The sequence below is a fragment of the Mixophyes fleayi genome, chromosome 4 (assembly GCF_038048845.1).
Source record: "Mixophyes fleayi isolate aMixFle1 chromosome 4, aMixFle1.hap1, whole genome shotgun sequence".
Classification (NCBI taxonomy): domain Eukaryota; kingdom Metazoa; phylum Chordata; class Amphibia; order Anura; family Limnodynastidae; genus Mixophyes; species Mixophyes fleayi.
Window position 1 is genome coordinate 13,878,461 of NC_134405.1, and position 26,785 is coordinate 13,905,245.

At 38.8% G+C, this 26,785-nt stretch overlaps 1 protein-coding gene across 2 annotated transcripts; it reads left to right on the forward strand.

The window, feature by feature from the left end:
- Positions 1-577: 577 nt before the first annotated feature.
- On the forward strand, positions 578-25,983 carry LOC142151058 (uncharacterized). Of its 2 annotated transcripts, none has more exons than XM_075206349.1 (6): positions 578-673; positions 20,723-20,902; positions 21,012-21,076; positions 22,187-22,284; positions 22,449-22,560; positions 23,884-25,983. In XM_075206349.1, the coding sequence occupies exons 3-6, from the start codon at positions 21,052-21,054 to the stop codon at positions 25,371-25,373; spliced, it is 1,725 nt and encodes a 574-aa protein (XP_075062450.1). In that variant the 5' UTR covers positions 578-673; positions 20,723-20,902; positions 21,012-21,051; the 3' UTR covers positions 25,374-25,983. The 2 variants fall into 2 exon arrangements, with proteins under 2 accessions (XP_075062450.1, XP_075062451.1); XM_075206350.1 differs by having other exon boundaries at positions 23,887-25,983.
- The last annotated feature ends 802 nt before the right edge of the window (positions 25,984-26,785 follow it).

Genomic DNA, 26,785 nt, shown 5'->3' on the forward strand with positions numbered 1-26,785 from the left:
TATGATGTATATAATCACTTTTTTTACATACATTTTTTTTTTTTTTACACACGCACACACACACACTATATATATATATGTGTATATATTTTTATATATATACATTTACATGTATATTTATATATATATTTACATGTATATATATATATATTATATATATATTGTTATATATATTTATATATATATGCCCGGGAGCCCATAATGTAGTTAAGGTGGCCCTGGGTAGGAATTACCATGTATATATAATAGGAACACTATTCATTTAACATACATTACATAGGAAGAAGGATATACTGTGTATAAGACAGAGCTATGAGCTCAACGCTCCATAAATAATGTAAACAGTACAGGAAATATAACTTAAGACGTTATGTGTCCTCAGTATAGAAGAGCGGCGGCCATTTTGTTGTAGTACAGATTAGTTATCCGATAGTGGGAAAATACACACGACGTCTTGTAAACAGGAGAAACTATAATTAATGGGAAAAACGTAGAGTAAAATAGCATCTTAAAATGTGTCCTTACTTCTGATGCGCGGCGGCCATTTTGTCATAGTCTTCTAGACACCGGATAGTTTCACAACTTATCTTCTGGTTTTATCAGATGACTCTGAGGAAGGGCGTAGTCACTACAGTACTACAGTCCCCAGACGGCGTTATATCTTGTGATAACGGTAAATATTTGCAGATAATGTATAATATTCAAATTATACAGTGTTATTGTTATATAGAGCGGAGAAATAAGATCTCCCAGCACACACTGTGTATTATATCCATATTATATTATATTATTATTATTATATAGAGGAGAGGGGTCTGTACAGTGATATATGAGGAGGAATAAGACAGCTCCCAGCACACACTGTGTATTATATCCATATTATATTATTATATAGAGGAGAGGGGTCTGTACAGTGATATATGAGGAGGAATAAGACAGCTCCCAGCACACACTGTGTATTATATCCATATTATATTATATTATTATTATTATTATATAGAGGGGAGGGGTCTGTACAGTTATATATGAGGAGGAATAAGACAGATCCCAGCACACACTGCATATTATATCCATATTATATTATATTATTATTATTATTATATAGAGGGGAGGGGTCTGTACAGTTATATATGAGGAGGAATAAGACAGATCCCAGCACACACTGCATATTATAGCCATATGATATTATGTTACTATTATATAGAGAAGAGGGGTCTGTACAGTTATATATGAGGAGGAATAAGACAGATCCCAGCACACACTGCATATTATAGCCATATGATATTATGTTACTATTATATAGAGAAGAGGGGTCTGTACAGTGATATATGAGGAGGAATAAGACAGATCCCAGCACACACTGTGTATTATATCCATATTATATTATGTTATTATTATATAGAGGAGAGGGTTCTGTACAGTGATATATGCATACTTACCAACTTTACAATGTTGGTATCCGGGAGCCTGCGGGGGAGGTGGGCGTCATGGGGGGGCGGGCCTCCAAAATCCGTGTCATTTTGGACCCGCCCCCATGACGGCATGACGCAAAATGCGTCATTTGACAGAGGGGGCGGGGCCAAACGCCGCGATTCACCAGGAATCGCGGCGTTTGTGACCTAATTCTGCCCACTTCACTAGGAAGTGGGCAGATCCGGGATTTTGCCACACTCGCCCGGGAGTCCGGGAGACTCTCTCAAAATGCGGGAGTCTCCCGGACATTCCGGGAGAGTTGGCAAGTATGGATATATGAGGAGGAACAAGACAGCTCTCAGCACACACTGTGTATTATATTATGTTATTATTATATAGAGGGGTCTGTACAGTGATATATGAGGAGGAATAAGACAGATCCCAGCACACACTGTGTATTATATCCATGTTATATTATGTTATTATTATATAGAGGAGAGGGGTCTGTACAGTGATATATGAGGAGGAATAAGACAGCTCCCATCACACACTGTGTATTATATCCATATTATATTATGTTATTATTATATAGAGGAGAGGGGTCTGTACAGTAATATATGAGGTGGAATAAGACATCTCCCAGCACACACTGTGTATTATATCCATATTATATTATATTATTATTATATAGAGGAGAGGGGTCTGTACAGGGATATATGAGGAGGAATAATACAGCTCCCAGCACACACTGTGTATTATATCCATATCATATTATATTATTATTATTATTATTATTATTATATAGAGGAGATGGGTCTGTACAGTGATATATGAGGAGGAATAAGACAGCTCCCAGCACACATTGTGTATTATATCCATATTATTTTATGTTATTATTATATAGAGAAGAGGGGTCTGTACAGTGATATATGAGGAGGAATAAGACAGCTCCCAGCACACATTGTGTATTATATCCATATTATATTATGTTATTATTATATAGAGGAGAGGGGTCTGTACAGTGATATATGAGGAGGAATAAGACAGCTCCCAGCACTGTGTATTATATCCATATTATATTATGTTATTATTATTTAGAGGCGAGGGGTCTGTACAGTGATATATGAAGAGGAATAAGACAGCTCCCAGCACACATTGTGTATTATATCCATATTATTTTATGTTATTATTATTTAGAGGGGAGGGGTCTGTACAGTGATATTTGAGGAGGAATAAGACAGATCCCAGCACACACTGTGTATTATATCCATATTATATTATTTTATTATTATATAGAGGAGAGGGGTCTGTACAGTGATATATGAGGAGGAATAAGACAGATCCCAGCACACACTGTGTATTATATCCATATTATATTATTTTATTATTATATAGAGGAGAGGGGTCTGTACAGTGATATATGAGGAGGAATAAGACAGATTCCAGCACACACTGTGTATTATATCCATATTATATTATTTTATTATTATATAGAGGAGAGGGGTCTGTACAGTGATATATGAGGAGGAATAAGACAGATCCCAGCACACACTGTGTATTATATCCATATTATATTATGTTATTATTATATAGAGGAGAGGGTTCTGTACAGTGATATATGAGGAGGAACAAGACAGCTCTCAGCACACACTGTGTATTATATTATGTTATTATTATATAGAGGGGTCTGTACAGTGATATATGAGGAGGAATAAGACAGATCCCAGCACACACTGTGTATTATATCCATGTTATATTATGTTATTATTATATAGAGGAGAGGGGTCTGTACAGTGATATATGAGGAGGAATAAGACAGCTCCCATCACACACTGTGTATTATATCCATATTATATTATGTTATTATTATATAGAGGAGAGGGGTCTGTACAGTAATATATGAGGTGGAATAAGACATCTCCCAGCACACACTGTGTATTATATCCATATTATATTATATTATTATTATATAGAGGAGAGGGGTCTGTACAGGGATATATGAGGAGGAATAATACAGCTCCCAGCACACACTGTGTATTATATCCATATCATATTATATTATTATTATTATTATTATTATTATATAGAGGAGAGGGGTCTGTACAGTGATATATGAGGAGGAATAAGACAGCTCCCAGCACACATTGTGTATTATATCCATATTATTTTATGTTATTATTATATAGAGAAGAGGGGTCTGTACAGTGATATATGAGGAGGAATAAGACAGCTCCCAGCACACATTGTGTATTATATCCATATTATATTATGTTATTATTATATAGAGGAGAGGGGTCTGTACAGTGATATATGAGGAGGAATAAGACAGCTCCCAGCACTGTGTATTATATCCATATTATATTATGTTATTATTATTTAGAGGAGAGGGGTCTATACAGTGATATATGAAGAGGAATAAGACAGCTCCCAGCACACATTGTGTATTATATCCATATTATTTTATGTTATTATTATTTAGAGGGGAGGGGTCTGTACAGTGATATTTGAGGAGGAATAAGACAGCTCCCAGCACACACTGTGTATTATATCCATATTATATTATGTTATTATTATTATATAGAGGAGAGGGTTCTGTACAGTGATATATGAGGAGGAACAAGACAGCTCTCAGCACACACTGTATTATATACATATTATATTATGTTATTATTATTATATAGAGGAGGGGTCTGTACAGTGATATATGAGGAGGAATAAGACAGCTCCCAGCACACACTGTGTATTATATCCATATAATATTATTATATAGAGGAGAGGGGTCTGTACAGTGATATATGAGGAGGAATAAGACAGCTCCCAGCACACACTGTTTATTATATCCATATTCTATTATGTTATTATTATATAGAGGAGAGGGGTCTGTACAGTGATATATGAGGAGGAATAAGACAGCTCCCAGCACACACTGTGTATTATATACATATTATATTATGTTATTACTATATAGAGGGGTCTGTACAGTGATATATGAGGAGGAATAAGACAGCTCCCAGCACACACTGTATAATATCCATATTATATTATGTTATTATTATATAGAGGAGAGGGGTCTGTACAGTGATATATGAAGAGGAATAAGACAGCTCCCAGCACACATTGTGTATTATATCCATATTATTTTATGTTATTATTATATAGAGAAGAGGGGTCTGTACAGTGATATATGAGGAGGAATAAGACAGATCCCAGCACACACTGTGTATTATATCCATATTATATTATGTTATTATTATATAGAGGGGAGGGGTCTGTACAGTGATATATGAGGAGGAATAAGACAGCTCCCAGCACACACTGTGTATTATATTATATTATTATTATATAGAGGGGTCTGTACAGTGATATATGAGGAGGAATAAGACAGATCCCAGCACACACTGTGTATTATATCCATGTTATATTATGTTATTATTATATAGAGGAGAGGGGTCTGTACAGTGATATATGAAGAGGAATAAGACAGCTCCCAGCACACATTGTGTATTATATCCATATTATATTATGTTATTATAAAGAGGGGAGGGGTCTGTACAGTGATATATGAGGAGGAATAAGACAGCTCCCAGCACACACTGTGTATTATATCCATATTATATTATGTTATTATTATATAGAGGGGAGGGGTCTGTACAGTGATATATGAGGAGGAATAAGACAGCTCCCAGCACACACTGTGTATTATATTATATTATTATTATATAGAGGGGTCTGTACAGTGATATATGAGGAGGAATAAGACAGATCCCAGCACACACTGTGTATTATATCCATGTTATATTATGTTATTATTATATAGAGGAGAGGGGTCTGTACAGTGATATATGAGGAGGAATAAGACAGCTCCCAGCACACACTGTGTATTATATCCATATTATATGATGTTATTATTATATAGAGGGGAGGGGTCTGTACAGTGATATATGAGGAGGAATAAGACAGCTCCCAGCACACACTGTGTATTGTATTATGTTATTATTATATAGAGGGGTCTGTACAGTGATATATGAGGAGGAATAAGACAGATCCCAGCACACACTGTGTATTATATCCATGTTATATTATGTTATTATTATATAGAGGAGAGGGGTCTGTACAGTGATATATGAGGAGGAATAAGACAACTCCCAACACACACTGTGTATTATATCCATATTATATTATATTATTATTACATAGAGGAGAGGGGTCTGTACAGTGATATATGAGGAGGAATAAGACAGCTCCCAGCACACACTGTATTATATCCATATTATATTATATTATTATTATTATATAGAGGAGAGGGGTCTGTACAGTGATATATGAGGAGGAATAAGACAGCTCCCAGCACACACTGTATTATATCCATATTATATTATGTTATTATTATATAGAGGAGAGGGGTCTGTACAGTGATATATGAGGAGGAATAAGACAGCTCCCAGCACACACTGTGTATTATATACATATTATATTATATTATTATTATATAGAGGAGAGGGGTCTGTACAGTGATATATGAGGAGGAATAAGACAGCTCCCAGCACACACTGTGTATTATATCCATATTATATTATGTTAGTATTATATAGAGGAGAGGAGTCTGTACAGTGATATATGAGGAGGAATAAGACAGATCCCAGCACACACTGTGTATTATATCCAAGTTATATTATGTTATTATTATATAGAGGAGAGGGGTCTGTACAGTGATATATGAGGAGGAATAAGACAACTCCCAACACACACTGTATTATATCCATATTATATTATATTATTATTATTATATAGAGGAGAGGGGTCTGTACAGTGATATATGAGGAGGAATAAGACAGCTCCCAGCACACACTGTGTATTATATCCATATTATATTATGTTAGTATTATATAGAGGAGAGGAGTCTGTACAGTGATATATGAGGAGGAATAAGACAGAGCCCACCTCACACTGTGTATTATATCTGTGACTGGATGGTCCTCTTAAATAACCCTGTATGTGTTGCTGGGGATGGGCTGAACTTGCTTTGCCAGTATCTCCCTTCTCTCAATTGCTCCCCCTAACCACAGTAGGAGGGGCTTGCTGCTGCCACTATTAGGCACCTTCTCTGGCACCTAGGGCCGCTTCCTCTTGCTGCTAGTGAACCCACTTGCTGGGCACTTGGGCTCTTGGCTTCAGATCAGGGTTGCTGTGGATGGCCCCTGGCCTATCACACTGGCCAGTGCTGCAGGGTAGCGAACAAAGTATTGATACTGGATGCTGGAATCCAACCTCAGAACAGCCAGATAATGGATTTGATTTGTCTAATCTGTAGGTCACAAAAATTGTCACAGTTTAGTAGTCGTCAAAGCAGGATCTTAAAGCAGTGTTGTTTTATTAGCGCAAGTAGCCCCTGTATGAACAGGTGCACACCAGTTTGTGGTACTAGCGGTCTCCAGAAGTTAGTACATTACATGGTAAAACAGTGCTCTCTTTTATACAGTTTTGGACACAGCCTAACTGTCACGGGCACTAGGAGTCTTTACCCAGGTATCACCAGATGATGGACTTACCAGAGCAGTATAGTTGGTAATATGGTACTCTGGTAGTGGGGTGACCACGGAACAGGAGACAGCAGATGGTAAGAGAATGCTCGAGAAAAGTCTATGACTAGCAGCACTGGTAATAAGTAGATAACAGTACACAAGGAACTAGATAGACAAGGAAACGTGAGGGTAGTCAGTGGTCTGCTGATAGCAAGTTGTACCACTGCTATAGTGAGGAGGAATGTCCAGGAGTAACAAGGAGGTGGTGAGAGTCAGCGGTCTGCGTATAGCAAGTTGTACCGCTGTCTAGGTGAAGGAATGGAATCCAGGTGAAGGTATCAGGGAAGTCAGTGGTCTGCGTTAGCAAGTTGTACCACTGCTATGTGAGAGGATACTTGAAACTGGTGTCACAGGGAACAGGAGACAGTGGTCTGCATCTAGCAAGTTGTACCACTGCAATATATATGTGAGGAGGAGCACGAGGAGATGAATGCAATGCAGAGTATACACGGGCACACAGAACTTGATCCCACGATGATATGCACAATATAATAATAACTGAGCAGCACTGCACAAATATACAGGCAAATAGGAAACACAGTCAAATGATAGCAATAGTCTCAGTGGATAGGAACTCCGGAGGAGAATAAACTCAGTCCAGCTAGATATGCAATACACAAGCACAGTCAATGAGAAGTATGCATACCGCGGTTCAGGAGAGCAGGCTGTCAGAGAGACGTGCAGGGATACCTGAGCGGCTGAAGGCCGGCAGGAGGAGAGACCACTGGAAGATGGAAGCGGTAACCAAGTTGGTGCAGCGCACGGTAGGTAGACCAGCAGGAACAAGGCAATACTCAGGAAGCGGTAGTATATGGAACTGGACACCTGGAGAACACGGGAGAGTTGAGGCGGTCTGATAACCAGTAGCTGAGATGAAAGCAGCGGAGCGCTGACCCGATGAAGACAGGCGAGTTGAAATGAGCAGGAACACTGTAGAAGCACGGAGACAGCGGATAGGAATCAGCTGGCTGCAGACACGATGAACACTGGAGAGTTGAGGTGAGCAGGACTCTGTAGAAGCACGGAGACAGCGGATAGGAATCAGCTGGTGCAGCCACGATGGACACAGGAGAGTTGAAGTGAACAGGATACTGTAGAAGCACGGAGGCAGCGGATAGGAATCAGCTGGTGCAGTCACGATGAACACAGGAGAGTTGAAGTGAGCAGGATACTGTAGAAGCACGGAGGCAGCGGATAGGAATCAGCTGGTGCAGTCACGATGAACACAGGAGAGTTGAAGTGAACAGGATACTGTAGAAGCACGGAGGCAGCGGATAGGAATCAGCTGGTGCAGTCACGATGAACACAGGAGAGTAGAAGTGGTCTGGAAACCACAAACGAACAACAGGAATCAGCAGGAGCTGAATACACGAGGAAACAGGAACACCTTCAGAGGCTCATGGGGAATGAGACTCCAAGATCAGGCAACGAGGTATTGACCACAGGTGCTTTAAATAGGGAGTGTTGCCTGATCAGCCAATTAACTAAAAGCAACAGGTACTGAAGGTTTGAAAGGGCTGCACATGCGCAGACCCTCAGGATGGTGGACGGCCACGGTTCCTAAACACACGAGAAGCGGCACTCACAGTCCGGTGAGTGACACTAACAGGGGGTAAACCAGCCCCCTTTTCCAGCCAGGCACCAAAAAGTCTGAAGTATTTCATTCAAAGATTAACATCAGGATGTAAGATGTTCCCTAAACTTGGATTTTAAATGCAATTTATACTTAACAAAATTTACCCCAATTTGTGACTTCCTGCATCCTTTCTTAGAGACATAGGATGTCTAACAGCAAGTCTAATTACCCCTTTTTGTGCTTTGAAGCTAAACAGATGTATCTGTCACTGAGAAGAAAAGGTCTAATTAACATGAGATTTCCTGCTTTCAGACAGTTGTAGAAAATAATTTCCTCCAAAATATGCCCATTCATCAGAAATCAGTACATTTCTACTACCAAATAGTACATCTGCAATGGTATGAAATGGCGCCTGCGCCACTAATTGAAATAAGTTTCTACAATAAGTTATTTCTGCGTGATCCAGCCACAATATCCATATTATGGTATTATTATATAAATGAGAAGGGTCTGTACAGTGATATATGAAGAGGAATAAGACAGATCCCAGCACACACTGTATATTATATCCATATGATATTATGTTATTATTATATAGAGGAGGGGTCTGTACAGTGATATATGAGGAGGAATAAGACAGATCCCAGCACACACTGTGTATTATATCCATATTATATTATGTTATTATTATATAGAGGAGAGGGATCTGTACAGTGATATATGAGGAGGAATAAGACAGCTCCCAGCACACATTGTGTATTATAGCCATATTATATTATTATTATATAGGGGAGAGGGGTCTGTACATTGATATATGAGGAGGAATAAAACAGATCCCATCACAGACTGTGTATTATATCCATATGATATTATGTTATTATTATATAGAGGAGAGGGGTCTGTACAGTGATATATGAGGAGGAATAAGACAGATCCCAGCACACACTGTGTATTATATTCATATTATATTATGTTATTATTATATAGAGGAGAGGGGTCTGTACAGCTATATATGAAGAGGAATAAGACAGATCTCCAGCACACACTGTGTATTATATCCATATGATATTATGTTATTATTATATAGAGGAGGGGTCTGTACAGTGATATATGAGGAGGAATAAGACAGCTCCCAGCACACACTGTGTATTATATCCATATTATATTATGTTATTATTATATAGAGGAGAGGGTTCTGTACAGTGATATATGAGGAGGAATAAGACAGCTCCCAGCACACAGTGTGTATTATATCCATATTATATTATGCTAATATTATATAGAGGAGAGGGGTCTGTACAGTGATATATGAGGAGGAATAAGACAGCTCCCAGCACACAGTGTGTATTATATCCATATTATATTATGTTAATATTATATAGAGGGGAGGGGTCTGTACAGTGATATATGAAGAGGAATAAGACAGCTCCCAGCACACATTGTGTATTATATCCATATTATATTATGTTATTATTATATAGAGGAGAGGGGTCTGTACAGTGATATATGAGGAGGAATAAGACAGCTCCCAGCACTGTGTATTATATCCATATTATATTATGTTATTATTATTTAGAGGAGAGGGGTCTATACAGTGATATATGAAGAGGAATAAGACAGCTCCCAGCACACATTGTGTATTATATCCATATTATTTTATGTTATTATTATTTAGAGGGGAGGGGTCTGTACAGTGATATTTGAGGAGGAATAAGACAGCTCCCAGCACACACTGTGTATTATATCCATATTATATTATGTTATTATTATTATATAGAGGAGAGGGTTCTGTACAGTGATATATGAGGAGGAACAAGACAGCTCTCAGCACACACTGTATTATATACATATTATATTATGTTATTATTATTATATAGAGGAGGGGTCTGTACAGTGATATATGAGGAGGAATAAGACAGCTCCCAGCACACACTGTGTATTATATCCATATAATATTATTATATAGAGGAGAGGGGTCTGTACAGTGATATATGAGGAGGAATAAGACAGCTCCCAGCACACACTGTTTATTATATCCATATTCTATTATGTTATTATTATATAGAGGAGAGGGGTCTGTACAGTGATATATGAGGAGGAATAAGACAGCTCCCAGCACACACTGTGTATTATATACATATTATATTATGTTATTACTATATAGAGGGGTCTGTACAGTGATATATGAGGAGGAATAAGACAGCTCCCAGCACACACTGTATAATATCCATATTATATTATGTTATTATTATATAGAGGAGAGGGGTCTGTACAGTGATATATGAAGAGGAATAAGACAGCTCCCAGCACACATTGTGTATTATATCCATATTATTTTATGTTATTATTATATAGAGAAGAGGGGTCTGTACAGTGATATATGAGGAGGAATAAGACAGATCCCAGCACACACTGTGTATTATATCCATATTATATTATGTTATTATTATATAGAGGGGAGGGGTCTGTACAGTGATATATGAGGAGGAATAAGACAGCTCCCAGCACACACTGTGTATTATATTATATTATTATTATATAGAGGGGTCTGTACAGTGATATATGAGGAGGAATAAGACAGATCCCAGCACACACTGTGTATTATATCCATGTTATATTATGTTATTATTATATAGAGGAGAGGGGTCTGTACAGTGATATATGAAGAGGAATAAGACAGCTCCCAGCACACATTGTGTATTATATCCATATTATATTATGTTATTATAAAGAGGGGAGGGGTCTGTACAGTGATATATGAGGAGGAATAAGACAGCTCCCAGCACACACTGTGTATTATATCCATATTATATTATGTTATTATTATATAGAGGGGAGGGGTCTGTACAGTGATATATGAGGAGGAATAAGACAGCTCCCAGCACACACTGTGTATTATATTATATTATTATTATATAGAGGGGTCTGTACAGTGATATATGAGGAGGAATAAGACAGATCCCAGCACACACTGTGTATTATATCCATGTTATATTATGTTATTATTATATAGAGGAGAGGGGTCTGTACAGTGATATATGAGGAGGAATAAGACAGCTCCCAGCACACACTGTGTATTATATCCATATTATATGATGTTATTATTATATAGAGGGGAGGGGTCTGTACAGTGATATATGAGGAGGAATAAGACAGCTCCCAGCACACACTGTGTATTGTATTATGTTATTATTATATAGAGGGGTCTGTACAGTGATATATGAGGAGGAATAAGACAGATCCCAGCACACACTGTGTATTATATCCATGTTATATTATGTTATTATTATATAGAGGAGAGGGGTCTGTACAGTGATATATGAGGAGGAATAAGACAACTCCCAACACACACTGTGTATTATATCCATATTATATTATATTATTATTACATAGAGGAGAGGGGTCTGTACAGTGATATATGAGGAGGAATAAGACAGCTCCCAGCACACACTGTATTATATCCATATTATATTATATTATTATTATTATATAGAGGAGAGGGGTCTGTACAGTGATATATGAGGAGGAATAAGACAGCTCCCAGCACACACTGTATTATATCCATATTATATTATGTTATTATTATATAGAGGAGAGGGGTCTGTACAGTGATATATGAGGAGGAATAAGACAGCTCCCAGCACACACTGTGTATTATATACATATTATATTATATTATTATTATATAGAGGAGAGGGGTCTGTACAGTGATATATGAGGAGGAATAAGACAGCTCCCAGCACACACTGTGTATTATATCCATATTATATTATGTTAGTATTATATAGAGGAGAGGAGTCTGTACAGTGATATATGAGGAGGAATAAGACAGATCCCAGCACACACTGTGTATTATATCCAAGTTATATTATGTTATTATTATATAGAGGAGAGGGGTCTGTACAGTGATATATGAGGAGGAATAAGACAACTCCCAACACACACTGTATTATATCCATATTATATTATATTATTATTATTATATAGAGGAGAGGGGTCTGTACAGTGATATATGAGGAGGAATAAGACAGCTCCCAGCACACACTGTGTATTATATCCATATTATATTATGTTAGTATTATATAGAGGAGAGGAGTCTGTACAGTGATATATGAGGAGGAATAAGACAGAGCCCACCTCACACTGTGTATTATATCTGTGACTGGATGGTCCTCTTAAATAACCCTGTATGTGTTGCTGGGGATGGGCTGAACTTGCTTTGCCAGTATCTCCCTTCTCTCAATTGCTCCCCCTAACCACAGTAGGAGGGGCTTGCTGCTGCCACTATTAGGCACCTTCTCTGGCACCTAGGGCCGCTTCCTCTTGCTGCTAGTGAACCCACTTGCTGGGCACTTGGGCTCTTGGCTTCAGATCAGGGTTGCTGTGGATGGCCCCTGGCCTATCACACTGGCCAGTGCTGCAGGGTAGCGAACAAAGTATTGATACTGGATGCTGGAATCCAACCTCAGAACAGCCAGATAATGGATTTGATTTGTCTAATCTGTAGGTCACAAAAATTGTCACAGTTTAGTAGTCGTCAAAGCAGGATCTTAAAGCAGTGTTGTTTTATTAGCGCAAGTAGCCCCTGTATGAACAGGTGCACACCAGTTTGTGGTACTAGCGGTCTCCAGAAGTTAGTACATTACATGGTAAAACAGTGCTCTCTTTTATACAGTTTTGGACACAGCCTAACTGTCACGGGCACTAGGAGTCTTTACCCAGGTATCACCAGATGATGGACTTACCAGAGCAGTATAGTTGGTAATATGGTACTCTGGTAGTGGGGTGACCACGGAACAGGAGACAGCAGATGGTAAGAGAATGCTCGAGAAAAGTCTATGACTAGCAGCACTGGTAATAAGTAGATAACAGTACACAAGGAACTAGATAGACAAGGAAACGTGAGGGTAGTCAGTGGTCTGCTGATAGCAAGTTGTACCACTGCTATAGTGAGGAGGAATGTCCAGGAGTAACAAGGAGGTGGTGAGAGTCAGCGGTCTGCGTATAGCAAGTTGTACCGCTGTCTAGGTGAAGGAATGGAATCCAGGTGAAGGTATCAGGGAAGTCAGTGGTCTGCGTTAGCAAGTTGTACCACTGCTATGTGAGAGGATACTTGAAACTGGTGTCACAGGGAACAGGAGACAGTGGTCTGCATCTAGCAAGTTGTACCACTGCAATATATATGTGAGGAGGAGCACGAGGAGATGAATGCAATGCAGAGTATACACGGGCACACAGAACTTGATCCCACGATGATATGCACAATATAATAATAACTGAGCAGCACTGCACAAATATACAGGCAAATAGGAAACACAGTCAAATGATAGCAATAGTCTCAGTGGATAGGAACTCCGGAGGAGAATAAACTCAGTCCAGCTAGATATGCAATACACAAGCACAGTCAATGAGAAGTATGCATACCGCGGTTCAGGAGAGCAGGCTGTCAGAGAGACGTGCAGGGATACCTGAGCGGCTGAAGGCCGGCAGGAGGAGAGACCACTGGAAGATGGAAGCGGTAACCAAGTTGGTGCAGCGCACGGTAGGTAGACCAGCAGGAACAAGGCAATACTCAGGAAGCGGTAGTATATGGAACTGGACACCTGGAGAACACGGGAGAGTTGAGGCGGTCTGATAACCAGTAGCTGAGATGAAAGCAGCGGAGCGCTGACCCGATGAAGACAGGCGAGTTGAAATGAGCAGGAACACTGTAGAAGCACGGAGACAGCGGATAGGAATCAGCTGGCTGCAGACACGATGAACACTGGAGAGTTGAGGTGAGCAGGACTCTGTAGAAGCACGGAGACAGCGGATAGGAATCAGCTGGTGCAGCCACGATGGACACAGGAGAGTTGAAGTGAACAGGATACTGTAGAAGCACGGAGGCAGCGGATAGGAATCAGCTGGTGCAGTCACGATGAACACAGGAGAGTTGAAGTGAGCAGGATACTGTAGAAGCACGGAGGCAGCGGATAGGAATCAGCTGGTGCAGTCACGATGAACACAGGAGAGTTGAAGTGAACAGGATACTGTAGAAGCACGGAGGCAGCGGATAGGAATCAGCTGGTGCAGTCACGATGAACACAGGAGAGTAGAAGTGGTCTGGAAACCACAAACGAACAACAGGAATCAGCAGGAGCTGAATACACGAGGAAACAGGAACACCTTCAGAGGCTCATGGGGAATGAGACTCCAAGATCAGGCAACGAGGTATTGACCACAGGTGCTTTAAATAGGGAGTGTTGCCTGATCAGCCAATTAACTAAAAGCAACAGGTACTGAAGGTTTGAAAGGGCTGCACATGCGCAGACCCTCAGGATGGTGGACGGCCACGGTTCCTAAACACACGAGAAGCGGCACTCACAGTCCGGTGAGTGACACTAACAGGGGGTAAACCAGCCCCCTTTTCCAGCCAGGCACCAAAAAGTCTGAAGTATTTCATTCAAAGATTAACATCAGGATGTAAGATGTTCCCTAAACTTGGATTTTAAATGCAATTTATACTTAACAAAATTTACCCCAATTTGTGACTTCCTGCATCCTTTCTTAGAGACATAGGATGTCTAACAGCAAGTCTAATTACCCCTTTTTGTGCTTTGAAGCTAAACAGATGTATCTGTCACTGAGAAGAAAAGGTCTAATTAACATGAGATTTCCTGCTTTCAGACAGTTGTAGAAAATAATTTCCTCCAAAATATGCCCATTCATCAGAAATCAGTACATTTCTACTACCAAATAGTACATCTGCAATGGTATGAAATGGCGCCTGCGCCACTAATTGAAATAAGTTTCTACAATAAGTTATTTCTGCGTGATCCAGCCACAATATCCATATTATGGTATTATTATATAAATGAGAAGGGTCTGTACAGTGATATATGAAGAGGAATAAGACAGATCCCAGCACACACTGTATATTATATCCATATGATATTATGTTATTATTATATAGAGGAGGGGTCTGTACAGTGATATATGAGGAGGAATAAGACAGATCCCAGCACACACTGTGTATTATATCCATATTATATTATGTTATTATTATATAGAGGAGAGGGATCTGTACAGTGATATATGAGGAGGAATAAGACAGCTCCCAGCACACATTGTGTATTATAGCCATATTATATTATTATTATATAGGGGAGAGGGGTCTGTACATTGATATATGAGGAGGAATAAAACAGATCCCATCACAGACTGTGTATTATATCCATATGATATTATGTTATTATTATATAGAGGAGAGGGGTCTGTACAGTGATATATGAGGAGGAATAAGACAGATCCCAGCACACACTGTGTATTATATTCATATTATATTATGTTATTATTATATAGAGGAGAGGGGTCTGTACAGCTATATATGAAGAGGAATAAGACAGATCTCCAGCACACACTGTGTATTATATCCATATGATATTATGTTATTATTATATAGAGGAGGGGTCTGTACAGTGATATATGAGGAGGAATAAGACAGCTCCCAGCACACACTGTGTATTATATCCATATTATATTATGTTATTATTATATAGAGGAGAGGGTTCTGTACAGTGATATATGAGGAGGAATAAGACAGCTCCCAGCACACAGTGTGTATTATATCCATATTATATTATGCTAATATTATATAGAGGAGAGGGGTCTGTACAGTGATATATGAGGAGGAATAAGACAGCTCCCAGCACACAGTGTGTATTATATCCATATTATATTATGTTAATATTATATAGAGGGGAGGGGTCTGTACAGTGATATATGAAGAGGAATAAGACAGATCCCAGCACACACTGTGTATTATATCCATATTATATTATGTTATTATTATTATATACAGGAGAGGGGTCTCTACAGTGATATATGTAGAGGGATAAGACAGGTTCCGGTTCACAATGGGTATTATATCCATATTATATATATATATATATATATAGATATAGATATATATATATATATATATATATATATATATATATATATATATATATATATATAGATAGGGAGTGTCACAAACACCCCAGCCTGTCTCGGATACAGCAGTCTGAACAGCTGGTTATGACTGGTATTACATTAGTTAGTTGACAATAAATACACCTTTTCTGCCACCATGAAAGATTTATTATGGTGTCCTTATGTTCACCAATACCACTTATTAAAGTTTCACATTGTAATCACATACACATGTAGCATGAGCCTCCCTGGACTTCGTAAGTTCATAAAGAATCACGGAGACATACGCTAGATTAAATATCTTTAATCTGAAAAATATTTCCAAGGCTTATTTACAAAAGATAATAAACAGATATATAATAGGTTGCATATACATTTCAGAAAATAAATTAGGAAATAAAACCAGAATCCCTATTTACAAGTTCAGGAATTGGCATGTGAGGAGTACACTCTGAGAAGTATGGCACATTTCAGTCGTGGTAGACCCGTACGTAAGAAGGTTTTAAATCCTTCTTACAAGCTTTGATTCCCAAAATGACACAGAGTTTTCCCAAAGTAAATTATCTATCACTAAGATATATGTTTGGGTACCTCAGAGAATCTCTTACCTCTGATCTTTCTGCCTGACTAAGTCTAACTCCTTTGCATACACAAACTACTCAGACATCTATCTCTGGGCCTGGCTACTTTCAAAAGACCATTGACACTTGCCTAGGTCAGACTCAGGTCAGTCAACTAAATACACTTTGAATGGTTACATAAAATATTCACAGTGTTATACATAGATTCAACAGAAAATAACAATTAGATATACCACATAATCGCCACAGGTAACTGAACAAGTCGATGAAGTAGTTGTGAGGCAAAGGGGAGGACAGAAATAGGGAAGTAGCTGGACGGAGAGGCTGGGTCCAGAAATTATTGAATTTTGTCTTTGAGAAGTGAGGGATTCGGGGGATGCCACAATGACATTACTCATCTCTATTAATAAAAGAGAGACCTGTAGAGGTGAGAGATTATGGGACACTGGCTCAACCCCTTGTGATCCTGGTCTCTGAGATGCACCCACATGATTTCAGTCAAACACATTTAAGATACATTCCTTTAATACTCTGCATGTTAAGGAGCGTTGGCTCCACAGGTAGTCTATCTCAGTTAAAAGTATTAGTTGCACAGTCTTTCACAAAAGTTGGGATATATTGAATTGCCCGCAGTATGTAGTTTTTTTCTGTCACCGATACGTTCATGAGACTTTGTTTTGTATAGCTTTTGCTGTATTTTTTGATGTAATGAAGTTTATACTATTGGGAATGAATTTAAATTTTGTGGACTTTTTTTTAAATGTGCAAATTTGACAGGAAGGACTTAATTTACAATTACTGTCCCTATCCTAGATGTGACTGTTTCCTATATGTCCTGTCTAGTAGAGTGTATATAGCATTTACAGCAACTTCCATTTTTAGTGGACTAGACTCTCGTAGTCTTCTGACTACAGCTGACCCGCACAGCTTTTCTCTAGATGTAATCATTCTCTAGATGTAATCATCTCTAGAAGTTAATGCATCAATTGGAGCCAGCTGCAGAGGACACATAACGGTGGGCCCACTTAAGATGGCAGTTCAATCCATATGGCGTGGTCCTGCCTTGGTTGCTTGACCGTTTTAAAAAAAATAAAATATTTTTTGTGTGTGATGACCCCTGTAAGTTAGTAGTTAGAAACCACCATTACTTTAATCATCAGTTATTTATATAGTGCCATTAATTAAGCAGCGCTGTACAGAGAACTCGCTCACATCAGTCCCTGCCCCATTGGAGCTTACAGTCTAAATTCCCAACACATCAATTTTGATAGCAGCCAATTAACCTACTAGTATGTTTTTGGAGTGTGGGAGGAAACCGGAGCACCCGGAGGAAACCCACGTAAACACGGGGAGAACATACAAACTCCTCACAGATAAGGCCATGTTCGGGAATTGAACTCATGACCCCAGTTCTGTGATGCAGAAGTGCTAACCACTAGGCCACTGTGTGTGTGTGTGCGCGCCATATGAAGATGGCGGCCATTTTTGTATCATGACGTATGACATTTTTTCGCTGTTGCTGACGTTTGGGGTAAGGGCAATTCCAAAGTTATGGATGTAACTCTCAGATACAACGTTTGGGATAAACATCTGGATTTCTTCAAATTTAAAATGCACATAAAGAAGCAAATTTTACCACAATTGTATCGACCACTGGTGACTAAAAAACATGAAGTGTGAGCAAGCCTCACCATTGTTGTCAGGCTGTGAATAATAATACATTGTTTAAATGTAACGGATGGAACCGGGATAAGGACGTGGTAATTTCTGAAATAAAATACATGTCTGATTTCTCTGAAACTACAGCAGATATTTATTACATACTTTTTTACAATAAAGTATAAACCACACAGATTGTTTTAGTACAATTTTCAGGAAAGTCATTCTTATTACCGTAACAATATTTAATGGAATGTATGTGTAACGGCCGTACCCTCCCACAGAACTCTCCATTCTCATTTATATCAGTGACAGTCCCATAAAATTCGTCATGGTCATACTTTACTACAACAAGGTCATCTTTCTTAGCAATAGATCACCAGAGGGCACAATCAGTGTATGTCTGATGCCTGGTAGCCATTACTGAAATAAGACAAAATGGCAGGATGTCATGTGACACACTGTTACCAAACCATTTTTTAAACTACTATAGACTATGACTGATGCACTGGGAAATTAATTTTATGAATATCTCAACTTTTTTTTTTTTCATGGCCCATGTCCACTTTTTGTTGTAATTGCCCATAAATGCAATTTCTCAGCTCAGAAAAGTCGGAGAAAGCTGGGATAAAAACCATTATTTCCAGCACATTTCAACATGTTTTGTCATAACTATTTCCTACCTCTCTTTCCTTATGACTGAAATTTACGCCCAAAGTTAATTGTCAGATTTTAAAAAAAGTTAATTACTTGGATTTTATTTCATTGAGAAGGAATAAAATTTCAGAGCTGTAATTGTTTTAGGGAATAGCTATATACTCAAAGATTTGACAAACAAATTTTGCATTATCTTGCTTGTCTACTATTTTTATTGGAGCGCTTTGAAATTGCTCGTTCTTCACTAAAATTGACCCCTTATATCTCTGGTGGGTGACATGATAAAATGATAAAATTTGGAGTTTGATATTCCATAGGGAACAAAATTACACTAAGAGCAAATGTGTTAAAAGTGCATTATAATAAGTATACTTTTTTGACTCTTTTAAGTAACGGTGTTAAATAAAGCAGCATTTAAATTACACAATTTTTACACACTCCTTAAGGAAACTATTACTTACAATTTTGTTAAGCTCAATGTTGATTAAGCAGTTGAAATATTTCTTCACACAGCTTCCCAGAAATAACATGCGAGCGGTCTGTTACTGTTGTGAGTTCCAAAGCAGAAATTTTCCTAAGAACATTTTTGTATGGCACCCAAACTCTGTCAGCAGCTGACTTTTCGAAGGAGGTTCTTGGTCCTGCTGGATGATAAAATTGCACATAAACATCATTGTGTCCTAAACTGATGTCCTCGATTTCCTCAATCCACCTCTGTCCTTCGTAGATGCAAGCAACAGTATCACTTTGTTGTATTTCTCTGAATTTGATGTCAGGTAACATCTAGCGGTATTCTAGATTTCAGTCATAAGGAACAGAGGTAGGGAAATAGTTATATTGACAAAACATGTAGCTTGAAATTTGCTGAAAATAATGTTTTTTATCCCAGCTCTCTCTGACTTTTCTGACCTGAGATATTGCATTTACCCCAAACATCAGCAAGAGCGAAAAATGTAATACGCCATGATACAAAAATGGCCGCCATCTTCATATGAAGGTAAATAAAAGTAAAGTAATAGTGGTTTCTAACTACTAACTTACAAAAGTCATCACATACAAAAAATAAACATGTTTAAAAATGGTCAAGCAACCAATTAATTTAATTTTGGCCCATTTGATATGGATTGACCCTGGCAGGAGCTGCATATCCTCAACATTCCTGTATACAGAAAATTGTTACATATAGGATAGGGATTGTATTTTTTAAAATAGACTGTTGTATTTTTTGTACAATTAACCCCTTAAAGAACAACTAACAATGGGCAATCTACCTTTGTATTGATACTTCGGTTTGTACACAGTGTTATACAGTAGTGGAGGATACATTCGGTTAGAGTGTAAAAACCAGGAGCCATCCCAGTGAGTCAGAAGGATTGAGCAGGACCAAGAGTCCATCACTGTCTCCACTGATACATGACAGGAACAATGACTAGAAGATCCTGGGACTCACCAACAAGATAATCCATCTGGTGACTGGAGAGGTGACTGCTGGGAATGGGACATTATACAGTAACACCAGGAGATGTATTTGGATGATGACTGTATGATTGTGTGTGTCAGGATATTACTGTCTTTTTTTTGTCCATGCAGGAGTGGGAGAATTTAGAAGGGTCTGTACAAGGACGTGGTGATGGAGAATCACCTTACATTACTTGGTAAGAGGTGACTTTCCTTTATTATAAAGGGGAGAGCGGGTTTTAGGGCCACCTATAAAGACACACAATCTGATCATCATTCATTGTTTTTCCACTGGACACTTCCACCATTTCAAGTTCATCCTCTCATTCTACAGTTCCGCCCTCTCGCTAAACAGTCATTCTTCAAGTCTCTCATATTTTCACAGTCCTCCAATCCCTGCCGCCTTTTTTGCCACTTTTAACACAATCCTTTGCCCCCCCTTTTCCCCTACCATCCTCCCTTACTGCCACTGACTTTTTCCCCAAAATTGAGGCAATCGGACGAAAAACCTCCTCCTCCCATCACGCTTCTGCCACCCCTACCACTCCACCGTTCACTCTCTCCAGCCATGACCTCTTGTGCTCCTTCTGCCCCATCACGGGTGATGAAGTCCATTCTTATATATTATCCTCTCCACCCTCAACCTGCCCCCTTTATCCCATCTCCTCTTACTCCCTATGCTCCATCTCCCTCACTCCCTGCTCCCAGCTTTAAATGGTCATCGAAAACCCACCTGTTTAGAAAAGCTTACCAGTCCTCCACTTAACCATTTCACCATGTAGTATCACCATGTACCATCTTTCATCTTCCTTCTCTCCCATTCTTGCTTCTTGCCCTCCGATCCCCTTACATTGGCTCACCCCCATGTGTCAACCATTTGTCTTCTCCATTCCATTCAGATTGTAAGCTCTAATGAGCAGGGCCCTCTTACCTCCTGTTCTCATTACCTATAACTTTTGCTCACCAGCTACACTGCGCCCCTCTTCCTTGGTCTCTGCCCATTGACTCTACTCCTTCATTTTTTTTGCACCTCTTTCAGTGACTGTAAACCGGTTAGTTGCGCCCATACTAATGGGCACAGGTTTCAGCTTGAGCTAAATATACCCCTTGCACCTCAGTAACTGTATTGAGAGTTGTAGTTTTATTTGTTTGCTGTATTGTACTGTTATACCATGTGCTGTCTTGTTGTTTTCCCTTTGTACGTCGCTGCATACCTCTTGTGGCGCCCTATAAATAAAGTTTAATTATTATAATAATAATAATAATAATAATAATAATAATATTCATACACTGTGTGTCATCTACAGCTGGATCCAGTAACAGAAATATTCCAAAGAGATGTCCCTGTCCTCTTTATTTACAAGATTATACAGAGGAAAAGCACAGTATACCACAGCAGTGTCAGGTAGATGGAATTGAAGGTCTCACCAAATACCAAAGTGACTTTTTACTATATGCTCTGTAGAGCAGGTGTGGGGGTCTAATACTGACTGATATTCTTCTTTTTAATCTAAATCAATGAAATCAAATATGATTAAGGTGTTAATTTATTGTTTTGGGGTTATATAGGGTGATGACCTGACTGATATTAAAGTAGAAGATATAAAGGAAGAAGAAGAGAAGTGTCTGAGGGGTGATCAGCAGTGTAAGGAGGAGGAAATCCCTACAGATATCAGCATGAGTAAGTAATACCCAATAATTATAGTAGAGTCACATATTCTCTTTGTTCAGTCACTAGAACAATTTCTTGTTCAGTCACTAGAACAATCTTTTATTCTACACTGTCATCTGTCTGTACAAACTAATGAGTCAAAAGTATTTTCCCAATGGGGAGTTAGGAGCCATCAGCCACTATTAGAATTCTGTTGTCCTTCCCACATCATATAATTGTGTGCTAACAGCCAAGAGATCTGATCAGTCTCCTTCCCACACACTCTGATGATCCTCTTACATCAGTAGAAGGGACGTCGCCATAGTGATTCAATTAATCAATCAATGTGATGAGACACTGTGTGACATTATCCATGAACCTCCCTGTGTAATAACACTCAAAGTTTGTTTCTCAGTGTGTGCATACTGTTCCGTCTACCCATTATTGACATAAGCTTTTAGAACAGACATAAGAGGCCTTCACCTTTAGCAGCCTCCTTTCCCGTAGAGTTCGATGCACTCACAGGATGCCCCCAGGACTTAACTCAGAGTAGTAAAAGCTCATAACCAGAAACTGGCAGGGCGTAGATAGGAGGCAGAGAGAGAGAGATAACTCCCAGCAAAGAATAACTAGTGACAAGCCATAGGTCGAGGGTCAGAAGCGAACTTGGATAATTGTAAATGAGGCCAATAGGTCAGGGCTAACAGCAAGCAAGTAAAGTCCAGAAGTAGAAGCCAAGTGGTTAAGGGCAATCTGCAAACAAGCGAGATTCAGGAAACAAGCCAAAGGTCAGAACTGGTAGTCATTCAGAGGTTCACAGAACAAGAAGCAGGTACAGCAATTTGCTGGGCACGTACAGGCAGGGAGGCTAAGCCTGCATTAAGTACTAACGGGAGCCAATCAGATGGAGAGGGGAACAGACACCCCCTACGCCAACACAGGAGGCACACTCATATGATTATAGACCCCAGCTGCCTGTCAAACAGCCGGGGCGGATGAGTGGACGGCATCCCGGTTGCCCTGCAAAGGCTGGGACGCGAAGGACCGGAAGTGACGACCTGGCTGCCAGGGCACCAGCTGGGACATGGTGGCTAGTGCGGCGGCTCGTGACACATACTAACACTGCAGTACTAAAACCAAATAAAATTATGCATGTTCCTGTGGGTGACTCTATTTCATTTGTTTGGTAATGAAGTTGTGTTATATTTTAAGCCAATGTTTTACCTGTTCAAGAAAGACTCATGTATGTTGTTTGTAGTACATTTATAATTGTAATAAAATAGTCTTGGTTTGCAAATTGAAAATCTTTAACTAATGAATATATGATTTGTTGCTCTATACATTTTTCTCCAGCAGATGGATGCAAAACCAGGAATGACTCAGAGGGACATCTCATTTTGTCTGCAGATTTTCAAATAGAAGATAACAACATCATACAAAATTCTCCAGGAGCAAATCGCATTAACCAAAATATACATCCAGTACTTTACAGTTCAGAAATATCATCTGATCCCTCTAATCTTGAGGAATGCTCTCCAGATAACTCAGATACTGCTGCACATAGTACAGTTCATGGAAGTGATAAAATCTCCTCTGATTGTGGTACATTTTTTATACACCAATCACTCTTTGTTAGACCCCAGAGAACTCCTACAGGTGAGAAAACTTTCCCTTGTTCTGAGTGTGACAAATGTTTTAGACATAAATCAAGTCTTAGTACACATATGAAAATTCACACAGGTCTGCAACCATTTGCATGTTCTGAGTGTGGGAAATCCTTTACATTTAAATCGTACCTTGATGTACATCAGAGAAGTCACACAGGTGAGAAACCATTTCAATGTTCTGAGTGTGGGAAATGGTTTAGACAAAAATCATCTCTTATTGTACATCAGAGAAGTCACACAGGTGAGAAACCATTTACATGTTCTGAGTGTGGGAAATGTTTTACAAAAAAATCATCTCTTGTTGGACATTGGAAAATTCACACACTTGAGAAACCATTCCCATGTTCTGAATGTGGGAAATGTTTTCCTTACAAGTCACATCTTATTAGACATCAGATAACTCACACAGGTGAGGGACCATTTTCATGTTCTGAGTGTGGGGAATGTTATGAAAGTAAATCATCTCTTGTTCTACATCAGAGAACTCACACAGGTGAGAAACCATTTTCATGTTCTGAGTGTGGGAAATGTTTTGCCCAAAAAACATTTCTTACTCAACATCAGAGAACTCACACTGGTGAAAAACCATTTTCATGTTCTGATTGTGGGAAATGTTTTACGCATAGATCACATCTTTGTGGGCATCGGAAAATTCACACACAAGGGAAACCATTTTCATGTTCTGAGTGTGGGAAATGTTTTGTCAGTAAACCAGGTCTTGTTCAGCATCAGAGAACTCACACAGGTGAAAGACCATTTCCATGTTCTGAGTGTGAGAAATGTTTTGTCAGTAAATCCGTTCTTGTTCAACATCAGAGAAATCACACATTTGATAAACCATTTACATGTTCCGAGTGTGGGAGATGTTTTGGCTATAAATCAGTTCTTGTTCTACATCAGAGAAGTCACACTGGTGAGAAACCATATCCATGTTCTGAGTGTGGGAAATGTTTTACACAAAAATCAGCTCTTGTTGGACATTTGAAAATTCACACAGGTGAGAAACCATTTTCATGTTCTGAGTGTGGGACATGTTTTGCACAAAAATCATCTCTTGTTGTACATTGGAAAATTCACACCGGTGAAAAACCATTTCCATGTTCTGAGTGTGGGAAATGGTTTACACAGAAATCAAATCTTGTTGCACATCAGAAACTTCACAGTAGAGATAAGTGATTTTTATGAGCTGACAAACATGAAACAGGTTTGCAGCAGTCCTCTAAATTTTGTAATAGTCGTTTATTTTTATTAGTGTAAGTTATAGAAACAGGCATGAACACATTTACAGAGAGAATACTTAAAAGTATATTGACAACTGAGTAATAAAGGGCAAATCAAAACCAGTCACATAGTATATTAACATGTTATACTTTCGTTGCCATCCTCAGATATAGATGGAATGTGTGTAATAAAACATTAGACTGGAACAGATCTATTATGTGAAACTAATTGCAGTTTCCTTAATGACAAGAACATGTGGTCGGAACTAATATATAATCCCGGCAATGGGCTGGTGGGATCTGGGACTCTATTTGTTTTATGTTTGGTTATACTCTGTAATTTATGATGTGACATGGTTTATATAATTAGCTCTGTAATCTCTGTTACTATCTTGCTTGGCATCAGTTACAAAGATAAGAAAAGGCCCACAGTGCAAATGTAATTATGTAATGCCACGTGGCTCTTTTTGTATCAACGCAGCCATTTAAATAGGTACATTTGGGGCTTAGTAGCTCAATGTGTGTGCTGAGGTGTTCATTATGAGAGAAGCAAATACTTCCTTTTGTTTTTTTATACTTTAATCAACATTAATTTATATAGCTCCAGCAAATTCTGTAGCACTTTACAATTGCTTGTTTAACATCAAACAAACCGATACAACTCCACACAATTCCATAAACATTTGTCTTTTGTTGTAACAGTGGCCTGAGAAGTGTGGCAGAGAATAATGTCTATTAAAACTGGGAAGAGGAACAGGGTAGAAGGGATGGGGAAAGGCAGGGGATAGGTCCCATAGAGAGAGACATACTGCTAAAAGGTTGTTCTGGTTCTGAGTGGTGTGAGATGCAGGAAAACTATAATATGTAGCTCTATTCAAGGGTCGGGTTGAAACAAGCACTATTTAGAAGTAGTTCAAACTATTGTGAAGAAAGTATTGGATTTTGATGGGAGAGAAGTACTAAATACTAGCGGTAGACATCAGTTTCTTTAAACAATAGTCAACCTAATGCAACTGAATTTGGTGAACTTATCTTAGCCTAGAGAAAGCCTGGTCTTCCATGCCCAATAGATTTATAATCTATTCTGCTGAACCACTCTGATATAGAGGGGGGTCTGTCAGATTTCCAGTGCAACAGTAATTTGACTTTTGGCGCATTAAGTTCTTCAGCGTTGACTACTTATATGTGGAGATAGGGATTGTGGTGTGTAGAAGAAGCCAGAACCTGGGTCTTCTGGAACTTCGGTACAGAGTATCTATGTGCAAACCTAAATGATCTTTTGCCAAAAGGGTGCTATACTGGGGCTCTCCCATCATATATGAAATGTGGTACCAATTGCAGTGTTGCATCTCCAACTGATGGATGAAA